Source organism: Lethenteron reissneri, unplaced genomic scaffold, assembly GCF_015708825.2.
Source record: "Lethenteron reissneri isolate LAM-NWPU_2019-01 unplaced genomic scaffold, ASM1570882v1 scaffold_1639, whole genome shotgun sequence".
Classification (NCBI taxonomy): domain Eukaryota; kingdom Metazoa; phylum Chordata; class Hyperoartia; order Petromyzontiformes; family Petromyzontidae; genus Lethenteron; species Lethenteron reissneri.
The window spans coordinates 5803617-5829971 of NW_026891376.1; the positions used below are offsets into that span (position 1 = coordinate 5803617).

At 48.1% G+C, this 26355-nt stretch overlaps 1 protein-coding gene and 1 non-coding gene across 2 annotated transcripts; one reads left to right on the forward strand and one right to left on the reverse strand.

Moving 5' to 3' along the window:
• Positions 1 to 3183: 3183 nt before the first annotated feature.
• Positions 3184 to 25785, reverse strand: LOC133363035 (dual specificity tyrosine-phosphorylation-regulated kinase 2-like). The gene is made up of 11 exons (XM_061582045.1): positions 25729 to 25785; positions 19013 to 19115; positions 16640 to 16788; positions 16296 to 16429; positions 15909 to 16055; positions 15266 to 15404; positions 14288 to 14369; positions 13353 to 13525; positions 12294 to 12354; positions 11183 to 11300; positions 3184 to 4788 (listed from the first exon to the last, which is right to left on the reverse strand). Exons 2-11 carry the CDS (start codon positions 19113 to 19115, stop codon positions 4392 to 4394), a joined length of 1503 nt encoding a protein of 500 aa, XP_061438029.1. The 5' UTR covers positions 25729 to 25785; the 3' UTR covers positions 3184 to 4391.
• TRNAR-CCU (transfer RNA arginine (anticodon CCU)) lies at positions 20774 to 20846 on the forward strand. Its single transcript has one exon. It is a non-coding gene; the product is annotated as a tRNA-Arg (tRNA).
• Positions 25786 to 26355: the final 570 nt, after the last annotated feature.

Genomic DNA, 26355 nt, shown 5'->3' on the forward strand with positions numbered 1-26355 from the left:
CTAAACAAGTGTAACATTCCCTTATAATTCCCTGAGATAGCTTTTAATTAAAACTTTTAAATACAAATTTAACTCACAGCGGCCTAAAGCCTACAGCTAGGCCTAAAGCCTCGAACTACGCCTCAAACTCTCCCTTCGTATCGTACCACCGCGTGTGTGCAAGGGAGTTAATGTTTAACAATGTTACATTCCCTGATGCTTTTAAATAGAAACATTTAAATTTAAAGCTTTTACATTAATAATAAAAACATTTAAATTAAAAATTTACTCACGGCGGCCTAAAGCCTACAGCTAGGCCTAAAGCCTACAACTAGGCTTCAAACTCTCCCTTCGTATCGTACCCCCGCGTGTGTGAAAGGGAGTTAATGTTTAACAATGTTACATTCCCTGATGTTTTTAAATAGAAACATTTACATTTAAAGCTTTTACATAAATAATTAAATAATTTAAATTACAATTAACTCACAGCGGCCTAAAGCCTACAACTAGGCCTCAAACTCTCCCTTCGTATCGTCCGATTAGGTGTAGCAACATCGCCCCCTACTGCAAACACTTGGCAGGACCCTAGAAAAACCTTTAGACTCAGTGGGCCTTTCCTGGCTAAACAAGTGTAATAATACATTATGTTTATATTCTTTGGTTATTCGTTCCTACCAGCCCACCCCGCAGGGTCCTGTTTGCATCCAGGGTGAGTGCTGGATGGACCATGTTAGTAGAATAGAAGGAGACATACACCTTCACTACATCTGTGTATCTGTGTCTCTGTGCATGTCTGTGTTTCTGTCTTTGTGATTCTGTCTGTCTAATTTTGTGTCTCTGTTTAAGTGTTTGTATCTTTGTTTCTTCGTGTTTTTTTTGCGGCGTTTCTTTGACTGTATGTGTTTCTGTACCTTTGTGTTTCTGTCTTTGTCTGTGTCACTGTGTTATTGTTTGTGTCTCTGTTTCTGTGTCTTCGTGTTTCTGTCGCTGTGTCTGTTTCTGTGTTTCTCTCTTGCACTGAGTGTTCTGCAATCTTTTCATGTGAGGGAAGCCACCCCCTCTCAATCTGATGACATAATCAACCAATGAACTCAGCAGGTGACTTTTTTGGCAATGACCCTTCTCCATGTCATCAATAATAGCGTAGCATGTGAGGCTGACTGGATTAAAATATACAATAGGCACAATAGGCGACGTTTTGGGAAATGGACTTGCCTTCTTTTCATAGCACATGCACAGAAAAGCCAGGAGAGAGGCAGATTGGATGCTAAGAACTGGAGGCTGCATTGGTTTACACCATGGGCCTGGGGCCCGATGAGAATCACATTTCACACGAGTTTGAACGTTCAGGTTCTCATCAGCGGCAGAGTCAGGCTCGATTGAGCCTGATGAAGGTGAATATGCTGCTGATGAGACAATGAAAGTCAAAACCGGTCCCGAGTGTTGTTGGCACTGAAAACATGGTTCAAGCAAGCCTGACTCTTGGTGAGACACTGAATGTTAAAACCGATCCAGAGTTTTACTTGTGTAGGACTTGAGAAACACGCGTCACGCGTTGGATTGTGATATGGGCACGCGGCAGACAGTGAGGGCAAACAGGGACACAGGGAGCGGGCGACATACTGTTGTTATTGTACCAATTAAGGTGGTAAGGTAATTAAGGGGGGCCTGCAGGTGTTCGGGGGTAATCGAGGACACAGGCCGGTGATTGGACGAGAGGGATGGGTGTTGGGAATTGGCGCCTCGATGTCTACAATAACAACATCACGTGAGGCTGGGGGCGAGGGGCGAAGTGGGGGATGGTCTAATTGATGAAGGGAATTGGTTCAGGGATAAAGGCAAAGCGTGGGGAGAAACGGGGGTTGGTTGGTGCCTGGGACAAGAGACGGATAGAGGAAGAGACGGAGCAGCAGCCAAGAGAGTATAGTATACAATAGCAGTGGACAAGAGAGTATAGTATAAGGTAGCAGTGGACAGAGAGTGTACGGTAGCAGTGGACAAAGAGAAGACACAGTAGGGTAGCAGCGGATAAAGAGAATACAGTATAGGATAGCAGCGGAGTAACGGACCTTGGTGGAGAAGCTACGACGGAGTGAGACGGCAGAGAGAAGAAAGAGCGACTGAGCTGGAGAGAGAGAGAGCAGGGAGGGAGGTCGCTGGAGGAGAGGAGCAGAGGGAGAGCGAGCGAAGCCAGCGGAGCGAACGGAGGGACATTGAGTGACGTTGATGGGGAGTTGTGCGTTGAAGAGAATGGAGGGACATTGGGTGATGCCGATGGAGATGTGAACTATACGCGTTAATAAAGAACGAGAAAGACAAAGCTGTCGCGTCAGTACGAGTCCTACACTTGTAAGAACAAATGGTTAAAGTGATTCAGAGAGGCCCTCTGATGCTTTGTCTTCATCAGCCTTGATAGCAAGCCGAGTGTTACAGAGCATCAGATGTAGGACTGTGCGTATTTGCCTTTTCGGAGTGGGTGGAATGCTAAGTTTACCAAACTAAAGTGAGTATCCATCGCCCTGCATGAACATAAAGGGCCGGTTGACTCTGCCCACGTATGTATGTTGAACTTCTTTTGCAGCATATGTAGCCAACCGTACTAATTGGAGGTCCACGTGTGGACATAAAAGCCATCACCATCTTAACCACACGTTCATGGCGTTGCGTGAGGCTTCTAGGCTTCATGATTGCATTGTGTAGCTGATAGAGGTTCTTGAGAGGCACCTGGGGCCTAAAGGTGCGGTAGAGGGAATGGACACTGTTGGACCAGAGGAGAAAACTGCACCACGTGGTGTGTGGAAACACATCACAGCGGTAGTCAAGTTGAGAGGCTGAGTTGATTGATTGAAAGGGCCCTTAATCAGACCATGCCCGATAGTGACTCATCGGGGCCACTGCGCATCAGCGTCCACACCGAGTGGAACTGTTCTATGCATGATGAGGAGGCACAAGTCCCACCGTGGGTCTCAACGGGGAGTCGGTGAAGCCCAGACCCAAACCCCGCTCCCCCCCCCCTCATGTGAACTCCGAGTTGCATGACATAGAGACGAGTTTGAGTCGACATTACCAATATTTACTTTTTTATTACGTCTTTTAAACCAACAATGATAATTATACAACTATGAATAAGATTAATCTTAACTGTTAACAGGTGGCCTTGGTACTTGCCATTTTTGGCTTCATCTGTTATATCACCAGGCCACCTCAGCTCTCAAATGCTGGTTCAGCTATGCCCTTCCATGTCCTGGAAACCGTGGCGAGGTCATCCTCTGAGGACTGCCCGGATGAAAACCAGGATGGCAGGGCCCAGCGTAGGGCTAACTACACTAATGAGCTAGTCCCATGTGTATGGCGTGTGTAGTGTATAGTGTGTACAGTCAGTTCTGCTATAACGTGTTTTGATCACGCTAATAATGTATTAAGGAACACATTCTTTTAATAACGCGATTGAGTGAACAGAACTACGCCGTGCGAGTAGAAATAAGCGGTTGTATGGCTGCCTCGGCATAACATCACGATGCAAGGCGCTTCTAGATGCTACCCATGCACCTCAGTCTTTGTTCAGCCTACATACGCATCTCGCGTGTCATCGCAGACTGTGTTTTACTCTATACAGTATTGCTGTATTTGTCTCGCTTTATCATGCAACTTTGTTGATTTTTTATTACAAAGCAATATTAATGAATTAATTAACCAAGTTTCTTTCAAATATTCTGTGTTTATCATGTTGTTAGTAAATTTGTTTGCTAATATAAAATTTTTAAACATTATAAAGTACGTTTTTTGGGTGGAAAAGGTGTAACTTTTGATGCTATGGAAACAAATTAAGCCTTTAACATGTCTTTCCTATGCTTGCTTAATGACTAAATTACAGTCAACCCTTCTGCATCACGACATTCCCCATCGCGGTTTCAATATATCGCGGGGTCGGCATAAGAAATGAAATGGAAATTTTTGGGGAGTTTTTGGGAGTTTTGCGAAAGCCACAGATGACATGCGAAGGTCAGCAGACGACACAAAAAGTTTAGTAACTCATAAATGCATAAAATATATGTACAGTACTGTATAACATTAATCTATTGTATCTTTTAATACCATAAATATACACAATACATTTTTTACGTTACATTTTGTAAAAAGTTAAAGTTTTCTAAAAGAACGCAAAAGCCATCAGACGACACGCAAAGACTGAACATGTAGAGATAACTTAAAAAGTTTAGTAACTGGAGGTGCTCTCTTCGCTCGCCAAGGGGACCAAACATCTTATGCGGGGGGCCTGCACCCCTAATCCCCGCGATGTGTAAGGGTCGACTGTACTTGCTTAATTACCAAATTACTTAATAACCATATTCATGGAACCAATTACCGTCGTTAAGAGCGGTTTTATTGTATTTATGTGGGGTTAAAAAAACTCAGTAGATGCGATCTGATATTGACGCTAGCACCGGAAGTTGCTCATGCATTCGCTTAGGCGAGCGTGTGTATACGGTGTGTGGAATGTGTACACGCCCAGGATGAGCATTACGGTCGCATGCGGTGCATTTCTTAAAGCCACGGAAGAATGAGCATACGGCCCTGTACGCACTAACCAGACGTGACTGCTTCTTCTCTTTCTGCAGGGGCTCACCCCACTGTCTCGTCTCCTCCTTGGCGGATGCCTCTGCGTGGATTGATGTGTCCACAAGAGGCACACACTGACTCGGCACTTCCTCATCCCTCGGCATTTCCTCATCCCTCGGCATTTCCTCATCCCTCAGCCAGCTATGCGCCAGTGCCTCTGCTGGTGTCATCCGCAGAGCTGGATCCCATCTGTTGAGACACAGAAATATGTGGCACACGTGGTAAGGGTGATAATGATGTAAGGATTTATGTGCATTTCTTTCTCTCACTGTGTCCATTAACTTAACTGTGTATGTTAAACTTCTTTCGCACCGTACATAGCCAATTGCAGGTGCGGGTGAAGGACAACAAACTACATTCAATACTGAGTTATAAAAAGATGTAATTTTCAATCTAGAGTTAAAAGTGAATTTCCCAGTGATATTGTGGCTCATTTGTGGTAAGGATTTTGTGTGTAATGAGTGCGACCTTAAAATATATTCGTTCAGCAAATGTAATCTAATGCAGCTCCGTGAACACTGGACGGACATGGTTGAATCTTGCAAAGAATGTTGTACAGTGATACCTCGGTTCACGAACGCTTCTGTTCACAAACAACTCGGTTCACGAACAGAAAAGTTCATAAAAATATGCTCCGGTTCACGAACTCCGCTTCGGTTCACGAACAGGAGCCGCTGCCATTTTAATGCTATTTCCAGGCTGTCACATGGTCGTGACTTCCTGTAGGAAGATCGTGGAGAGAAGAGACACAGAAAGAAGTACTGTGAGTACTGTGAAGACACTTTCAGTGACTTTTTGCTTTTTGGTGTGCTTTTTAGCCCATACAGCACTGTACTGTACTACTGTACTGTACAATACTGTACTTACTGTATTGTACAGTTCACCCGTTTGAGTGCTTACTGAAGTCATCTCAAGCAAGGTTCGTGTTCTCTCTTTATACATTACTATACTATACAGTACTAATATGTATTGTAATTTGTTTCAAATTTTTGTGCTTCAAAAACCAAAGAAAAAGGTCAGAACGGATTAACCGGATTTACATTGAACCCTATGGGAAAATGTGCCTCGGTTCACGACCAATTCGGTTCACGACCAGAGTGAGTTCACGAATTAAGTTCGTGAACCGAGGTATCACTGTACATGCTGCAGCTTCCTAATGCTTTTTCCAGACGTCCCTTAGACTAGTGAGTTGCAATAATCAAATATACCACGATGTTGGCTATGTCATGACTCAATAGTGGCTGATTGTGTCATAGAGCCCTGATTTTAAAAAATTGCAGGACCTGACTATATATATTAAAAAAAGAGAAGCAGAAATCCTCCACTATTGGTGATGACTGTCAGATGAACCTTCTGTTCTCCCCACTGTGCCACCTTGATGTATTTGTCCCCCTGGTGCTCCACTCATTGTGAACATCGCTCCACCACCCTCAATTGTTGTTGGAGGGCCAATGCTTCCAACTGCCCAGTAGCCTGGCGTTGCCCAGTGGCATACTTCACGAGCCCACCTCCACATACATGATATACATATATCGATATATGTTCCTTTTAAGGGCTTTTCTGTAAGGGTATGTGAGTCTATGGGTCTCTATAAGTGTAGAGACCATATAAGTGTATGAGTCTGGGTCTTTATATGTGTATGGACCATGTCAGTACATGTGAGTCTATTGGTCTATTTGTAAATGTATGGCTGATGTAAGTGTATGCAAGTTTGTGGGTCTCTATGTAAGTGTGTGGACATTAAGGGCCTTCATGATGGTGGCCAACCTCAGGTAAAGCTACGTGGCCAGAAGTCAGAGCCATTCCCTGTTTACCTTGGGGTGCGAAAGGGATGTCCTCTGCATCCCACATTATTTAACATCTTTTCGTCCATGTAGTTGTAATAAAAGGACTCGAACACTTCTTTCTGTCTTCGTGTCTTTATTCAGGTTCACGTCTTTACCCACACGGCACTCTGTTATAACTCCTGTATTTGTAGCCCCCGGCTATTCACTGCTATTATAGCTTCCTCACCCCTCTGACTCTCTGCTTCATCTACTGTAACCTCCTCCCTGCAGACTTGCTGCTACCCCTATGTGCAGACCCTCTGGCTGTCACTGTATGCAGACCCGCTGCCCACTCTCTCTGTGCAGCCCCGCTGCTGACTGCAGCCTCCTTGCTGCTTCGGGTCGGTCACCGCTGGCCAACGGTGCCGATCCTCGCTTCCCCCGTGTTCGTGGCGATCTCGCCACACCCCGCTTCGCCCTTCGTGGCCTTCCTCTGTTCCTGGTTCCCCGTCACTCTCCCTGCTCTTCCGGTTCCCCTCCTTCTATACTCAACCCCTCTCCCCCCACGTGACCTAACTCCTCCCCCCCTGACGGCACCTCAGAAGGGCCGTTTACAACCGCATTACATCACCCTCCCCCCTAAAGAAAATCCAGCCGACCTCGGCTGAATTGCAACCTGAAAAGCAATGCGGGTGTAAAGGGCCAACACGCAAAAAGACACGAAGCATTGAAGAACATTATAACAATAACACAACACAACACAATCTAACGAAACGTGAGGGATTTCGAGCGAGTACGGGTAGCCGGGCCGTCCCGGACGGTCGGCGGCCCACCCGCCGAGCGGGAACGTGGAAGGGTTTTAGGGGCGACGGGCGCAAGTTCTTCCGTCGCCATTGGAGGCCCGCCACTGTCCCGCTCGCGTCCAGAAACATCCCGTACTCGCGTCCGCGGAGGGATAGGAAGAGCTGCAGGTCCCGTGGGTTCTGCGGCTCCGGTCGGCGTCCCACAAGCGGAAGGTCCTCCTCCCTGCGCTGTCACGGCCGGCTTGTCTGTGCCGGAGGGTCTTTCTTTGGGACGTCCGCGATCGAGGCCTCCTGCTGGGGCGGCCCCGGAACCCGGGCCCAGCAGTCCCTGGCATAGTGGCCCCGACGGCCGCAGCGGAAACAGTCGACGTCGGGTCGGCGCGCAGCAGGCACCCCGTCCCGACGTGGCCGCGCCGGCGGCGGAGCCCGCGGCCCCGGCTCGCTTCGAGCCGGCCACGGAGTGGAGGCGGCCGACAGCTCCTTTGGGCCGGTCGCATCCGGCACGTACACGGCCTTTGTAGGGTCCCACCCTACGGCCCCCCCATCGACGACAGGACCGCCCGTCCACGCCGTGACTTGTTTCCAGCGGCGGAGATTGAACTGGGCGTCCAAACACTTAGCCGCGGTCCGGGACGTGAGTTTCTCGTGACCGCAAGCCGGCATAGGAATGCCCAGATCCCGGGATAACTCCAACATCTTCCCCAAGATGAGAGGTTCCAGCAGGTCAGGCTCCGTCTCCGGGTAAGCGGCCATCGCGAGTTCCAGCACGGCGCCCCTGTACGCTACAGGCGACTCCTCCGGTGCGCGTTGCCGCTGCACGAAGCGGCGATGGGCGTCATCCGGTGGCTCGTACGCGTCCGCCATTTCGTCGAACACTCCACGCAATGTTTTCTTCTTCGCAGCTTTTATAGAGCGAAAAAAACGAACAGACTCATCGTCAAGGAGAGTCGGAAGCACCTCCAGCGCCTCGGCGTCCGTCCACCTTGCCGTTCGTACCGCCGCCAAAAATCGACAAGCGAACGCACTCCAATCGCCCCCGATGGAGAACTCCTTAACAGTTGTAAGGTGACGACTGCGGCTCCTTGGCCTGCTTCCGTCCGTCACCGACTCTTCCGGCGGCAAGTTCAGCAAGGCGTCGCAACGCGGTGTCTCCAAGATGGCGGACGATCCTCGTGGCGGCCCCAAAATGGCGGCTTCCCGCCTTCCGTGGTGCGCCACGCCCAAGATGGCGTCTTCACGCCGCGTGGTCGATGGCGGCGCCATCGAAGACGACCCGGGCTCCTGCCGATCACCACCATCACCTACCAACGCCGCCCTTGGTGTGACAAGGTCACACAACTCCGTGATGACGGTTTTTAGGGTCGCCAGTTGCTCCGCCATCCGGGTCCATCTTAAATCTTCGTCCTTCAACGCAGATGGGTCGGACGCAGCGGCAACCTCCTCCACACCCGGGCCCTCACGGATCTCTCCCTCCGCCGAAGTGAAGCCAACCTCAGGAGGAAGATCGTCGTCGTCCGATGATGAAGCCGACGCCGGAGATGGGATATTCTTCTTCCTCAGTTGTTTCGCCATGCCGTTTCACTTCTGACTCCAGTGTAATAAAAGGACTCGAACACTTCTTTCTGTCTTCGTGTCTTTATTCAGGTTCACGTCTTTACCCACACGGCACTCTGTTATAACTCCTGTATTTGTAGCCCCCGGCTATTCACTGCTATTATAGCTTCCTCACCCCTCTGACTCTCTGCTTCATCTACTGTAACCTCCTCCCTGCAGACTTGCTGCTACCCCTATGTGCAGACCCTCTGGCTGTCACTGTATGCAGACCCGCTGCCCACTCTCTCTGTGCAGCCCCGCTGCTGACTGCAGCCTCCTTGCTGCTTCGGGTCGGTCACCGCTGGCCAACGGTGCCGATCCTCGCTTCCCCCGTGTTCGTGGCGATCTCGCCACACCCCGCTTCGCCCTTCGTGGCCTTCCTCTGTTCCTGGTTCCCCGTCACTCTCCCTGCTCTTCCGGTTCCCCTCCTTCTATACTCAACCCCTCTCCCCCCACGTGACCTAACTCCTCCCCCCCTGACGGCACCTCAGAAGGGCCGTTTACAACCGCATTACATAGTTTGTCGAGCCTTTGATGGCTGTACCGGAGAAATTTCCATCTGGTACAGAGAAAATGGGAGACTGGTTGGGGTCGAGTAATGGCTCGCTATTGGTCAACCATGTAATGTATGCTGATCTGGTGATTGCTGCTCACTCAGAGGAGGAGTTGGAAGCACTACTGCTGAACCTGGAGATTGCCACTCAGAGGTGGGGCCTCACCATCAGCCCCACCAACACTAAGCACCTGCATGGGTATTTTGTACCATCAAACACTCCACCCCCTCAGCTCCCCGTTGGTCATGGAACAGTTGTGGAGAGAGTGGAGAGTTTCCCATACCTGGCCAGTGTGCTTATGACCAGCTCCGGTTTGACAGCAGAGGTCTTACTGAATCAGCAGTTGGGCGTCGTTTTTTTATCGGCTGAGCAATGCTGTGTGGAAGCTTTCTGGTTTGTCGCTCCACACGAAGCTTCAGATCTTCTCGGGCACAGTCATGCCCTCTCTTCTCTATGCTTGTGAAACGTGGAACCCTCTAAAGGAATATCTGTGCCTGTTATAAACGTTTAGGCTGGCATTCCTTCGATCCATCCTAGGTTTATCCAGGCTGGATTGTGTGAGGAGCTCACAAATTCTTGAAAGATTTGGACACATTCCCATCAGTGAGCTCCTCCGACAGGTAAGGCTGGATTGGCTCGGTCATGTAGCCCGCATGCCCAGCCACCGCATACCCAAGCAGCTTCTGTTTGGTTGCATCGAGGGGGATAAATTGGCACGACACGGGCTGGAGAAGAGATGGACTGATGCGGTACGAGAGGATGTGGAGCTGAGTTGACTTGCCGAAGACTGCTACCTGCAGTGTCAAGATCGGCCTCTGGAGGAGGCTCATGAAGGACGCTACTGGGCAGGTGGAGACAGCCGCCCTCGGAGGGCAGAGGAATGATGCTCACAACACTTAGTGGAGCGCCAGGCGGCTAAAATTCAGTAAGTTGGCACAGTAGGAGGTACAGTGGTGCATGTGTCAGTCATCTCAGTCAGCCAAACCATGGCACCTGCTGGGTATGTCCCATGACCTACAGTCAGCGAGCCTTAGGCACTCCACGTCTCAAAGTGCACCTAGCCTGGCACAAGCGTCATGGTCACATCACCATCACTTAGGGGCAAATGGCGGTATTGGTATGGACCATGTGAGTGTATGAGAGTCTATGGGTCTCTCTATACACGTGTAGTGTAATAACGCGGGCTGCTGACAAGAAAGCGGTACTGGCAGCAGGGGGCAGTACACACGTCAGCAGCGGGAGATCTAAAAAGAAGCCCAGGAAGAAATCGATCTGGAAGCCTGAGAACCCACTAGTAGGTTCGAGAAAGAGGGCGTAGCGAGGCGGGGCGAGGCCACGCCAGGGGGATAAAAGGGGGCCCGGGACGAGAGCTCGGGGCTGTTGCTGGAAGTGGATCCCCACGCTCTGTCGCCATTCGTCACCTTCGTCGCCGCAGTCTCCGACCACCTTTGACGCCGCTAGCTAGGCAGCCTGCAGACTGCTCCATCTAGGTAGTGCCGTCAAGGACATGGATGTGTGACTAGCGCGTAGACACGCGGGGCACATGTGGTTTCCTGACGTGTGGAATAAGGAAGGTCCCTTAAGAACCCTGTCTCCGACTGAGTCACTACACGTGTATGGATCATGTCAGTGTATGTGAGTCTGTGGGTCTCTATGCAAGTGCATGTTTTTACATGCAAGTCTATGGACAAGGTTGTCTAATGGGATATATGGCTTGGAAGATAAAGAATAATCAGAATAGAGAGTGGAGCTAGTGATCAAAGAGGAGCATTCGCCAGTGATGCTAAACTATTAAACTCTTTTCTTTTTACCAGGTGACTGACTGGGAAAAACCACTCTGTGGGGGGGGGGGGGGGGGGGTTCTTACTCCAGGCAGCGGCTAATGAGGTCGTGGAACTCCGAGTCCTGGCTCCCGAGTGCCAGGTATAGGGAGTGACTGCCTGGGACCCTGCTTTGTCCGGACATCAAAGGCATCCCTGAACCATCTGGAGGGATGATGCAGACCAGGTAAAACATCATTACAAACCACAGCACCCTTGTACACCCACAACGCAGAAACACAATCTTATAGTGCTATGACATAGACCAGTGGGAGTACTTTGACCGCTTGTTGCAGAAGTTCATGGTTCAAATTCTGCAAGCCGCCATGGTTATTACTTCAGTAATTACTTCAGTAATAACCATACGATGCTTTGCGCTGTTTGGTTTAAAGTAGAACGTTACAGACCTTGTGAAGTCATAAGATTATCATGCTGGTGTTACGCCCGCTACTGAAAAATGACTGCAGACGGTGTCTGTGAAACACAGCAGGCACCATCCTTTGTGATAGCTTTGCGTTCTAAGAATGATAGTGCAAATACCAAGTGCATTCAATAAGTATTAACTATGATAGATCCTAGAGGTAAAAAAGAAAAGCTCTTTTAACTTTGATTTAACCTCTTTCAAGCAAAACATTGTTTTTTACCAGGTAAAGCCCACTGAACTATTGCCTCTTTTTAAGAGGCGACCAGGCAAAAGGGAGAAGATAAGTTCCCGCAATGTACAGCAACCAGAATGGGGATCTACGCTACGATCTTCTGCATTGCAGGTGAGGGAGGTAACGTCTCCTCGCCTCTGCAGCATCCCAAAAACGTCTGATCTCATTGTTAAACGTGGTTTTGAACATTACCCTTCACATTACAGGTGATTCAACAAAAATAATTATGATTATAATCACAACTGGCGTCTCTTTAATCGCTTGCACTCATGGTACTTTAATTTGCTTGCCTTTGTCGGGTGGTTGGAGAACCTTAATGACACAAATTTGGGCAGATCACCATGAGGCCTAACCCTTCCCCAAAAATGCATTACGAATCATATTGACTGCCATAACACATGTGGAAGTAGTTGAATATACAAAGTAATGCCCCACTAAACTCTTAACGGACCCAGCTCCCCCTCAAACTTAACACGATTCCCCCGCACGCCCCTTCACTCACCAAAGTACTTGTTTCTCTCAGGCGCGTCATCAATCAAATTCTGAGGAGGCATCCCGAGGATCTACACACAATTCACACAGAGACAATGATCACCCATACAGTATTGACACACTTGTGTGGAAAGTTCTGTTTGTGAACACCTACTGATGATGGCACAGCACCCAAGGCCACACCACAGCAACTATTTTACAAATCACTCCAGGTATTGATTTAATGCTGAGTCGATATTTGAGAGGCCAAGGACTGGTCCAACATTCAACACCACACGGTCAGGGTGCTAACCACTCGGCTACCGCTCCCGATGGTTCTCGCATGCAGGCACGGGGCAGTGTTATTGGCATGGCCCAGCAAAACCGCGAACGCCGCACGTTGCAGAAGTTCACGGATCAATCCCAGTGACTGCCCTGGTCTTTACTGCGGTATTAAACCACAAAATACTATGCACCATCTGCCTCATTCACAGCGGAGGTAATGGGTCCCGTGGCGTCATTTGAAATTGCTTATATGGTTGTGAGAATTTTCTTCATTACAAGCAGTTGAGATGAAACAACAATAATTGGCGCGATAAATGCTCGTTCATCTGACAATTCAAATTATTTGCAGGTGGTGTAGGGTTACATTTGGCCAATCCGTGGCCTCATGCAATAATCTATCACGAGTCATAACACCAGCTCTAAAAATCTATGCGTTCCGCTCACAGTTACCTTGACAGGTCTACGCCTGAGTAATTGGTTCTATCATGCGGTTGTATGCAACTCAGTAGCTTGTGTGTGGACAACCATGCAACCAGTCGCGAGCAGTCGTACGCCTCTTTCTCACAGAAGAGACGACTCAAGTGGTCTGCTCAGGGAATTGTAAGGAAGTATTTCCTGTCGCATGTTCAATTGGTCATACCAATTCTGAATATTATTTTAATACCCTTGATGCGGAAATACTCGATGAGAAGTGAAAAACATGGTTAGAAGCAATGACTGAGTTGCGCGATTTCAAGAGCAAATTGGTCATGAAATTGATCACTCAATAACGGAATTGTCAGTGTTACTGCTGTGTGGGCAATACCTCCATATAACACGGGAGCTGGTCGTGTTTGTTGATGGCCGGAAAGAGGATGCGCCCGGTAGCCAACTCGGCCACTGTACACCCCAGCCCCCACATGTCAACCGGGAAAGATGACATGTGGCCCAGGTATGCCTCTGGGGCAAGGTACGCAGGGGAACCAAAGATCTGTGAACCTGTGAATTACAAAATACAAACATAACCAATAAAGCCTTTAACAGCAACACACAGGCACGAAACAACATGTATACAAACACATGTACTCACCCATAGGTCTAGACACATGCACACACAGGTGAAGAGACGCAAACACGTGTGCACACACACAAAACGGCCCCATATAGCCTTTAACAAATTTATCTGGCATTTGCTTTTAGCGAGCACCTAATGAAGGCCTGAACAACACACACGAAGATGGGTGGCCAGCACCACGCCCAGCCACCTTTGTCTTCTAAACTGGTGGTGTCTAGACACCGCACATGGTACTCATTTATGGCTGAGTCGACCTAGGGGAGGCCCAGGACTGGTTCAGATATTCATGAACGCAAATTTTACTACAGTCACCAGGATTGTAGTGCTGTCGACTAACCCCAACACTACGGTTCCTCACTGCATAAACAAAGAAAAGTTCCCCCGTGTAGCCTTAGACATTGTTGGGGCAGGTGCAATTAGTGACCACCTATGAAGTCCAAAACGACACTTGAGGGGGGTGGGTGGCCTGCACCACGCCTTTGTCTCCTGAGTGGCATTGTTTACACACCACACCAGGTACTCATTTGAGACTGAGTCTACCTAGGGGAGGCTCACAACCAGTTCAGAAAATCGCCACTCTCACCTGGGTCACCAGTTTCGTAATGCAGTGTGCTAACCACTACACTACCGCTCCTTGAACTGCATACACACACATTCTCATACTCAGCCACACACTCACGACTCACGTTGGCGTCCCACCAAAAAGCTGTTTTCAAAACTCATCATCCGGATGGTCCCTGCCCCAGGCTCTTTAATCGACATGTTCCTCTAGACGATAGGCAGCAGAAGATATTCACATTCAGAGGTCATGATAAATAATGTCAACTTGTAATATGCCAATGCCATGCAGTATTCACTCTATCTGGAAGAGAGAGAACCACTCCGAGGCACGAGGAGGGGCCACAGATGATGTTTCACACCATTGGTGTGATCCACCAACCTGCGGCTCTACAGTGCTGGATTACAGGCATGCACAACTATTCAGCCTGCAGCAGATTGGTCATGTAGCAAAATACCACAATAAATATTAAAAGGGGAATCTGAGATGACACGCTTTTGCCAAGGTTATTCATCGCAACTCAAGAGAATGTTTTCTGACGGATGCCACTGGGATGCCCTTTCAAATGTATTTAGATGAGATTATTCCAATCTCTAATCTCATATAGAGCACTCTGGGGTGCCCGGCGTAAAGGAGGGCGCTCTTATCATACCTGTATGACGATTGTTACAAGAGGGCCGAACGGAGCTTGTAGCTGTGAGTGTTAGTTAGGCAGAAGCATGCACATGCATGAAGTTGGTAACGCATTCTCATGCGCATGAGCAGCATGGAAACAGGTGGGCAGCTGTCAGGTTAAAGCACAGTTGCTTAATTTCAAAGCGTCCTTTTACTTGCACTGGTTTGTGTCTCCATGATTTGGGCAATGCTTTGTTTCGACATGTCTGCTTTTCTCTAGTGCGAGTCCCTAATAGCAACAAAACTTTAAACTCAAGTTTCACCCATATATAACCCTCTGTACGACAGTTATCATGACCCGCAGCTACTGACAGTTGGACAGAGCAGATGCATTAACGCTTTGATCAATGGGTATAGGTTCTACGAAGACGAGCCCCGAACGGGAACTCAAATTAATGCTGCAGTTGTGCGGAACCTGGTGTCCACTCACCGGCTGGATATCCCCATGCACGATTCCCTTTGCATGGAGATGAATGAGGAATTTGAGGATGGACTTGGTGAAGAGTTTCACCATTGTCATCTCAATGTGCTGGGGTGCCGTGCAATCAATTGCACTTAACAGACGTCTTCTGTTAAGGAGACAACAACACAAAGTCAGTGCCATCCTTTAAAGAGCTGAGTAAGCAATAACAATTATCAACAATTATTATACTCGTTTATCCATGGAAGCCTCACTAAATGTAAACATTTTTTTCCTGAGGGTCCTGCCAAGTTTCTCCTGTCGGGGTGACATTGTTCCTACGTGTAATCCCAACTGAGTTATTTTTAAGGTATTTTCTCAGCACTGGTAAATTTGGCCGATGCCAATTAAATTATGTGCGAGTGTTTCGCTATTGGAGGAATGCGGAGAATGGGGATAAATTCCATGCAGAACAAGTGGAGAACAAACTCCACACAGACACTTATCCGAGTCAGCAATCAAACCCAAGCTCTTGGAATGATGCACGAGCGTTACCACTGCCGTCACACTGACGGTTGTCGGTGTGGCTATCGAAAAATTAGCAAGGCTGGAGAAGAAAATGGAGTAGAGCAGCCAGCTTTACATGTCTCTGCTCAGACAGCAGGGTACGTACTTCGGTATGAGCTGCATGACGAGGCAGTTGTGACCCCTGAAGGTGAAAAAGTCGAGGATTCTGACAACGTTGACATCATCATTGGCCCAGCCCTGAAGTTGGAGCAAGATGTGGTACTCCATCCACTGGCTGTGGTCTTCCTCGGCACTAAACAGCGGAAATCCACAGCTTCATATTAATTACAATAATTGACCCTTGTAACAGTTTGTCGCTCGCTCTCAAAGACAGTTGTCCTTCACCGCATCTGCGATTAACAGTGGGCTACGTATGGCGCGAAAGAAGTTAAACATAAATCCAGAGAAAACCCACACATATGAGCACCATAACACTACCCACGTAAATATGGAATTGATTTACTTCTCCATGCAAGACATTGTGAAGTCTTACCTGAATGACTGTCTCCACATCTTCACAGCCACTCGGGTGTTGGTCTTGTGGTCACGGCATTTGAAGATCTGGCTGTAAGGTCCGACCACCTTTTTCAGCACCTCATATCGGAAATGGAGATGCTCATGCTCGACCTGCGGTGCAATCACATCAACTAAGTATACTGATCCAGTCACTGCTCATTCAGTCACTGAGTATGGATGCAATATATGTGTGGCATGTGTAAGAGTTAGTGTGAATGTGTAGGGTATGTTGTCCGCCTGTTCTGCAGATTATTATGGTGTTTGTCAGTGTGCAGACTTTGTGTGTTCTCCACGTGTTACGTGACCTGAGGAGAGTCGTACCGAGACATAATGGTTGTAGACATCATCGTAGCCATGGTTTTGAGTGCCAAAGCCTTTGTTATGGACTCCGAAATACCAGACGTTATTCACGTTGAGGACCTCGCTTCTCTCGGTGGGGGTCAGGAAATCCCCAAAGAGCTTCAAGATTTCTGCAAACATAAGAACAATGATGATTAATATTGTCCTATTATAATATTGCTTTGTCAAATAAAACATTTTCGTTTTATTAATTTGTTCACTAAGCAATGTGGTCGTGTTTTTTTTTCATTGCATTTTTAACCAGTTCCGTATTCCAGTAACATGTGAAGAACAGACTGATAACGAATTTGGTATCACCACCTACAGTGAGGGAAAAAAAGTATTTGATCCCCTGCTGATTATGTACGTTTGCCCACTGACAAAGAAATGATCAGTCTATAATTTTAATGGTAGGTTTATTTGAACAGTGAAAGACAGAATAACAACAACAAAATCCAGAAAAACGCATGTCAAAAATGTTATAAATTGATTTGCATTTTAATGAGGGAAATAAGTATATGACCCCTCTGCAAAACATGACTTAGTACTTGGTGGCAAACCCCTTGTTGGCAATCACAGAGGTCAGACGTTTCATGTAGTTGGCCACCAGGTTTGCACACATCTCAGGAGGGATTTTGTCCCACTCCTCTTTGCAGATCTTCTCCAAGTCATTAAGGTTTCGAGGCTTACGTTTGGCAACTCGAACCTTCAGCTCCCTCCACAAATGTTCTATGGGATTAAGGTCTGGAGACTGGCTAGGCCACTCCAGGATCTTAATGTGCTTCTTCTTGAGCCACTCCTTTGTTGCCTTGGCCGTGTTTTGGGTCATTGTCATGCTGGAATACCCATCCACGACCTATTTTCAATTCCCTGGCTGAGGGAAGGAGGTTCTCACCCAAGATTTGACGGTACATGGCCTCGTCCATCATCCCTTTGATGCGGTGAAGTTGTCCTGTCACCTTAGCAGAAAAACACCCCCAAAGCATAATGTTTCCACCTCCATATTTGACGGTGGAGATGGTGTTCTTGGGGTCATAGGCAGCATTCCTCCTCCAAACACGGCGAGTTGAGTTGATGCCTAAGAGCTCCATTTTGGTCTCATCTGACCACAACACTTTCACCCAGTTGTCCTCTGAATCATTCAGATGTTCATTGGCAAACTTCAAACGGGCATGTATATGTGCTTTCTTGAGCAGGGGGACCTTGCGAGCGCTGCAGGATTTCAGTCCTTCACTGCGTAGTGTGTTACCAACTGTTTTCTTGGTGACTATGGTCCCAGCTGCCTTGAGATCATTGACAAGATCCTCCCGTGTAGTTCTGGGCTGATTCCTCACCATTCTCATGATCATTGCAACTCCACGAGGTGAGATCTTGCATGGAGCCCCAGGCCGAGGGAGATTGACAGTTCTTTTGTGTTTCTTCCATTTGCGAATAATCGCACCAACTGTTGTCACCTTCTCACCAAGCTGCTTGGCGATGGTCTTGTAGCCCATTCCAGCCTTGTGTAGGTCTACAATCTTGTCCCTGACATCCTTGGAGAGCTCTTTGGTCTTGGCCATGGTGGAGAGTTTGGAATCTGATTGATTGATTGCTTCTGTGAACAGGTGTCTTTTATACAGGTAACAAGCTGAGGTTAGGAGCACTCCCTTTAAGAGTGTGCTCCTAATCTCAGCTCGTTACCTGTATAAAAGACACCTGGGAGCCAGAAATCGTTCTTAGTGAGAGGGTCAAATAATGATTTCCCTCATTAAAATGCAAATCAATTTGTAACATTTTTGACATGCGTTTTTCTGGATTTTGTTGTTGTTATTCTCTCTCTCACTATTCAAATAAACCTACCATTAAAATTATAGACTGATCATTTCTTTGTCAGTGGGCAAACGTACAAAATCAGCAGGTGATCAAATACTATTTCCCTTACTGTATGAAACCGCGCTTTTGTCATGAAGACTTGTTTAACATCCATACGATCGTAGGACACCCAAGAAACATAGCCTAGCCACTTATTGGGCCCTTCCTGCTGAAATGATAATAAAATATACGATGCTTGTTTACCAAAGAAAGCTCCACTGAGTCCCTGGACTGCATATAATCACTAACACTAATTTTTTTTTGCATTGGGATGTTTGAATAATTTTCTTTAGCTGTGGGAGGAAAATGGCGAACCCGGAGGAATCCCATGCAGAGCAGGGGGAAATCATCCCGACTCCAAAGAGAAATGCACGAGGAGTGTTCCTGCTGTGCCACCCTGCCTCGCGACATTTTTATTCCATAGCCATTCACATGCTTGTTTTTGTTTTCAACTGTGACCACCATGACGTCCCCCACCATGACTTCTCTGATCATATCTATCACCTCGTGGGGTTTTACTACTGGCGATGGCAATGCTGTCCGATGTGGGCAGCGCACTCCATTGCATGCTGCTCCTGGAGCCCACCTTCTCTTCAGCCTTGGCCATCTACACACAGACAAAGATGCAGGTCACCCGGTATAACCTTCAGCAATCTTTTGGGGAAAGTGCAGCAAGTAAGCAATGAGCCAACATCGCTGAGGGCCCTGGGTTCCATAGTGAGGAAGACCAGGCTTTGGCAATATGGGGCGAAGTTGCTACGTGGTCCAGCCATTGGGAACTCCCAGTGGCATTTGTCCCTGTGCATTAGTCTACCAGTGGACTGTTAGTCTACCAGTGGACTGTTAGTCTACCAGTGGACTATTAGTCTACCAGTGGACTGTTAGTCTACCAGTTGACTATTAGTCTACCAGTTGACTAGTCCTCCAATAATGTAGACTAAGATGTTATCTCCCTCGCCTAGATGAAGGAAGTTGTGGGTACGATGCCAACCCTGTGTGACTGATTGCATGAAAGTATAAAGTGATTATGAGAGAGTGAGTGAGCGTGAGTGTGAGAGTTTGTAAGTATTAGAGTGAGTGTAAGACTGCATGAGTTTTAGAGTTAGTGAGATAGTGAGTGTGAGAGTGCATGAGTTTGAGAGTGAGATAGTGTGAAGATGAGTGTCAGAGTTAGTGTGTGAGCATGTGTGATTGAGAGTAAATGTGAGTGAATTTGAGAGTTAGTGAGTGTGAGATTCAGTGTGTGAGGGAGAGTGAAAGTGAGAATGAGTGTGAAAGTTAGTGTGAGATTGATGTTGTAAGAGTGCATGGGAGAGTGAGAGAGTTAGTGTTAGAGTGAATGTGTGTGAACGTGAATGAGAGAGTTACAGTAAGTGTGATGGGTAAGTAAGTGCGAGTGAGACAGAGTGAGTGAGAGAGTGAGTGAGCATGAAAGAATGTGAGAATGAATGAGTGGGGGAGTTAATGAGAGTGAGTGGGAGCATGATAAAGTGAGTGAGAGAGTGTGAGTTAGTGAGTGTGAATGTGAATGCATGTAAGAGTTAGTGAGCGGGAGAGTAAGAGTGTGTGTGAGAGTGCATGTGGGTGAGCGAGTGAGACAATGAGTATGAGTAAGATAGTGAATGTGAGCGTGAGAGTAAATACTCGTGAGTTATTGAGCGGGAGTGTAAGAGAGTGAGTGTGATAGTGAGTTAGTGTGAGAGTGAGTGGGAGAGTGAGAGAGTGCATGTGACAGAGAATGAGTGAGTGAATGAGAGAGTATGTGAGAGTGATTACAGTGAGGGTGAGACAGAGTTTGAGAGTGAAACAGCGAGTCTGACAGCGTGCGAGTGAGTGAGCGTGAGTCTCACTGTGCTCCCTCCTCCTCGTCTCCACTCCCCGTAAAGAATGAGACCTCCTTTACCAGTGGCAAAATATAGTAATAGGTTTTTACCCTTTCAAATGGTACAAAAACTGACACCTTTATACAAGGCATCATGTTTGCAATAACCACAACACAAGCAGTCAAAATGCGAACAAAAAGAAACAACTCTGATGATAATGATATGCACTGTCCTTGAAGTTGATTGGTCCACACCCGAGACAGCTTTTCTTAGAGCCTAGTCTCCATTGGTGTTGGACCAGATGACGCCAAAAGGCGTACAACTCAAATACAGTGCACTATCAGAGTATTGAGAGCTCGGGGTAAGCATTTACACTATGAGACCTCTTTACCAGTGGCAAAATATAGTAATAGGTTTTTACCCTTTCATCATGCTACATGTAGCCCCAGTGGCCTAATGGATAAGGCACTGGCCTCCTAAGCCAGGGATTGTGGGTTCGAGTCCCACCTAGGGTGGCTGAGAAAAAGTTGTTCATTTTGTAGACGTCAAGTTTATGAATCTGACGATGATAAGCGAAGGTGGTACTGTGCCGATCGAAGAGAGTGTGAAATCAGTGTACTTTGGTGACAGGAATCAACATTGATAAAGCAGAGGGGACGAAAGGGGGAAATACGTATCCATTTTTAAATCCTTCATATTAAGTTCACTTGCTTGCTTGCGCGCTTACGACCGTGCAAATCTTTCGGTCGTTTTTTAATCCACTTCCCGTGATCCAATCGAGCTGACATTTTGCACAGACTCGTTGTGCTTGACAATTTATTTTTGTGAAAATTTTTTTCCAAAATTTTCCACTTTTTAGGAAAAAAATTATTTCACTAACACAATCATATATTTTTCCTAAACACAGAAAATTATTCAAGAAAACAACAAAAATGTACAATATAAACAATCATACAAAACTGAAAACCTTATAATCCTTATATACGACTTTCCTTATATTTCATTTAAAATACCAATGTAATAAAAATGAAACTCTTACTCAAGAAAAACAGAAATGAATAATAAAATAAAACCGATGCCACGCATATAAAGGATTTATAGTGAAAAACTTTGTTTTTACGGTTTAATTTTTTGCTGCTACTGCTGCCAATTTCTCCTCTGCACGTCTCACTACACGCGTGCAGTGACGTCACTCACCTCCACGGCTATGGCCACGCCCTTATCTCTGTTACGTCAGACACTCAAACTCCTCCCACTCAACGAGTGACCACGTGACCGCTCAACGGTTCGTGCTGTGCGTGTCAGACTTGAGCAAAAAAGTTTGTGAATGTCAGAGTCAGTATGAGAGTGAGTATGAGTGAGAGTGAGTATGAGTGAGAGTGATTGAGTGTGAGAGTTGGTGAGTGTTTTAGTGAAAGAGTGAGTGTGAGTGAAAGAGACAGTGAATGTGAGAGTGCCTTTAAGAGTGTGCGAGTGAGTTAGTGAGAGGGTGAGTGTGATATGGAGTCTCACCGTGCCTCCTGCTCTTTTCCAATCCCCGTAAATAATCGCAACAAGAGCTCGGCTCTTTGTGCTGCTACTGCAGTTACCTCCTCTGCACCTTCTCCGTACACGCGTGCAGTGACGTCACACCTCCACGGCTATGGCCACGCCCCTATCTCTGTTGCGTCAGACCCTCAGACCCCTCCCGCTCAACGAGTGGCCACGTGACCCCCCAACGATTTGTGGTGTGACTGGTGAGACTTGAGTGAAAAAGTTCGTGAATTTGAGTAAGCGTCAGAGTAAATGGGAGAGTGAGTATGAGTGAGAGTGAGTGTAAGAGTTAGTGAGTGTTTTAGTGAAAGAGTGACATTGAGTGAGAGTGAGTATTCTAGTGAAAGAGTGAGGAGAGAGTGAGAATGAATGAAAGTGAGTGCATGAGAGAGTGATTGAGTGTGAGAGTTAGTGAGTGTTTTAGTGAAAAAAGTGATGAGATCACTGCATGTCGCATTTAAGTGGTGAGTTCACTGCATGTCGCATTCAAGTGATGAGATCACTCACTGCATGTCACATTCAAGTGGTGAGGTCACTGTATGTCACATTCAAGTGATGAGCTCCTCCTCCTGCACGTAGCGTGGCACAGCAGTCAACCCCCATGGCACCTGTTAGGTCTGTCCCATGACGTCCTGAATGAGTGGGTAGGCGAATGGGTCATTGGTGGGAGAGTGATTTGGTGGGTGCTAGAGTGAGTTGGTGGTTGGGTGGTAGAGTTACTTGGTGGGTGGATGGGTGAATGAATGAGTGGGTAGGTGGATGGGTGATTGAATGGTTGGATGAGTGGGTGGGTTCCTGCGAGGAGGTGGGAGGTAGAGGAGGTTGAGGTGGAACTGGTGGTGGAGGAGGTGGACTCCTGACAAGGCCATTTTACCCCACCCTACCTGGCCATTATAACCCCACCCTACCTGGCCATTATAACCCCACCCTACCAGCCTATTTTAGACCCCAGTGACACGACAAATATGAACCCAGACCCTACACATCACTGACAATTATCACGATTAGTAATACCCCTAGACAACAAAGCCGCACCTAATTAGCATCATTGCATACATTGACATAATTACCTAATTTTGTTAAATTACACCTTTTACATTTTTCATTTGATTTTTATTATTTTTCAAGACAATATATACAACAATCCCGACCCTGATGCCTGTTGTATATTTGGAGTTTACATGTTTCTCTCACTCTCCCCTTTGTCGTGTGAATTTATGTCTGGCTCTTCTATTTGTCCCTCCACATTTATAGTTGCTGATATAAATTTACACGTAAAAAGCCACTTAATTTGGCAATAATATGTGGCCAGGTCACGTCTGAAAAATAGATATATATCTTATGGGCCTTACCTGGTAAAATAAACAAATAAGCAGGTGGCTAGGTGAGTGATTGAATGAGAGTGTGGCTGAGTGAGTGATTGAGTCAGTGGTTGAGGGAGTGAGTGGCTGAGTTAGTGAGTAGTTGAATGAGTGAGTGGTTGAGTGAGTGGGTAGCAGAGTGACTAAGCAGCTGAGTGAGTGGTTGAGTGAGTGAGTGGCTGAGTGGGTGGCTGAGTGAGTGACTGAATGGCTGAGTGAGTGGCTGAGTGAGTGGTTGAGTGAGTGAGTGGTTGAATGAGTGGCTGAGTGAGTGGCTGAGTGGGTGGCTGAGTGGGTGGCTGAGTGGGTGGCTGAGTGGGTGGCTGAGTGGGTGGCTGAGTGGGTGGCTGAGTGAGTGACTGGCTGAGTGAGTAAGTGGCTGAGTGAGTGAATGGCTGAGTGAGTAAGTGGCTGAGTGAGTGGTTGAGTGAGTGAGTGGCTGAGTGGGTGGCTGAGTGAGTGACTGGCTGAGTGAGTAAGTGGCTGAGTGAGTGAATAGCTGAGTTAGTGGATGAGTGGCTGTGTGAGTGAGTGGTTGAGTGAGTGAGTGAGAGGTTGAGTGAGCGGCTAAATGAGTCAGTGGCTGAGTGACTGAGTGGTTGAGTGAGTGGCTGATTGAGTCAGTTGGCTGAGTGATTGAGTGGCTGAGTGGGTGGCTGAGTGGGTGAGACACGGGGAGAGAGAAGGAGACACGGGGAGAGAGGGGAGGGAGACACGGGGAGAGAGGGGAGGGAGACACGGGGAGAGAGGGGAGGGAGACACAGGGAGAGAGAGGAGGGAGACACAGGGAGAGAGAGAGAGAGGGGGAGACACGGGGAGGAGGTGAGAGGCAGGAGGAGAGTCTGTGGAGGAGGAGAGTGCGTGGAGGTGAGAGGGGAGAGATAGGAGGAGAGTGCGTGGAGGAGGCGAGGGCTCCTATAATGATGACTTCAAGGCATGCTGGGAGACAAGTTCATGTGACCCACATAGCACAGGGGCGACAGTGCCGGCTGGAGCCATCGCTGTTGGAACCGCATGGGCAGGGGACACAGAACGTGGCCTCCAACCCACCACCTGCACCAGCATCACCACCACAACCAACAACCACAACTAGAACCACAAATTCAATCACAAATGTAACCACAGTCACAACCATAACCACAAATAAAACCACAACCATAACCACAACTATAACCACAACTGTAACTAAAACCAACAACTACAATTATAACCACACCCACAACTATAACCACAATTATAACCATATCTACAACCACAACTCTCCGCACTAAAACTATGGACACAACTATAACCACAACCATAATATAACCACAACTATAACCACATCTCCGGTTAGCACAGTTGGCTAGGGGAAGCCCTGGACTGGTTCAGATGATCGTCACTGGTGTTGGCCGTGAGCGGGAATCGAACTTCCTCGGGTCCGTGGCGTGGCGTGCGAACCGCTACTCTACCGCTCCCTACATATACAACAACCATGAAAGCCAACATAACCATCTTCACCACAACTATAACCACAAAAACATAACATAACCATCACAACTTTGACCACAATCACAAATATAACCACAAACCCAAGTATAACAACAAGAACATAACCACCACAGCTATAACTACAACCATCACAACCTCAACTATAACCACAGCAACCATAACATAACCACCGCAACCTCCACGTACACAACTATAGCAACAAAAAATATAATCCCCACAACCGCAATTATAATCACAACCAAAAGCACAACAACAACCAACATTACCACCTACACCACAACTAAAACCTCCACTACAACCACCGATACAACCACAACTATAACCGCAGCCACCACAACCAAAACCACAACCAAAACCACCACAACCATAACAAGCAACATAACCACAACAACCACATTGATGCTGCTACTCAAACACCACCTACACAACCACTGTATCAAGGCTCTATGTCCCCGTGTGTCCATGTGTCTCCGTGTGTCTCCACGTGTCCCTGTGGATGGGTGAATAGATGGGTTAGTGGGTGAGTTGGTGAGTGGGCAAGCGAGTGGGTGGGTGGGTGTGCGAGCGATGGAATCGAACCTGCACCTCTGGAGTGCAAATGCAGTGAACTAACCACCCGCAATGTGGTGGGGTAAAGTGTGGGTACGCCCACCTTGCTCCAACACGTGTAGATCAGCGTGGAAGAGTAGACCAAATACCATAATTAGCGGCGTCTAGGGGAGGCCTCCTCCGCCCGCAGGCGATTCGCCTCCTTCACAATAAACCCTTCCTTGCAAAGATTAAACAAAGTCTCTTTGACTCATCCCATCAGCCTCTCATCAGCAGCAATGGCTCAACTCGAGCGCCACTCTGGGCCGGTTTCCACCTTCAGTGCCTCAGCAGCAGCAGCAGAGCCGGGCTCTGCTTGAACCGATGCCGTGAGCCCAGCAGCTGTGTAGAAGCCCGCGGCTGTGGGCCGCCTTTGTCTCTCCCCCGCCACTGCTGAGGTGTCCACGCCACGCGAGGTTCTCACCTTCAGGCTGAGTGGACCTCGAGGAGGCCCAGACAGCGAACCGCTTCAGAAGTTGGCGCCACTCGCCCCGGCGGAAGCGGAAGCAGCAGCGGGGGAGGGGGTATGGGGGGGGAGGGGGTATGGGGGGGGGAGGGGGTATGGGGGGGAGGGGGTATGGGGGGGGGAGGGGGTATGGGGGGGGGAGGGGGTATGGGGGGGAGGGGGTATGGGGGGGGAGGGAGTATGGGGGGGAGGGGTATGGGGGGGGAGGGGGTATGGGGGGGGAGGGGGTATGGGGGGGGAGGGGGTATGGGGGGGGGGAGGGGGAATGGGGGGGAGGGGGGTATGGGGGGGGGTATGGGGGGGGGGCGGGGGGTATGGGGGGGGAGGAGTTGAAAGGCGGTGACGTCACGAAGCGCGTGGTCCCCTGGCCCCGCCCCCCACTTGCCTCTGGCAGTTTGGTCGAAAGGCGCGGAGAGAGCAGCAGCAGAAGCAGCATCATCATCGCGTGTGGAGATCAGCCGAGAGGAGTGGATCCGAGCTGTGTATTAGTGGTGGTGTGGTAGTGGTGTTAGTGGTGGTGGGCGTGTTAGTGGTGGTGGGGGTGTTAGTGGTGGTGGGGTTGTTATTGGTGGTGGGGTTGTTATT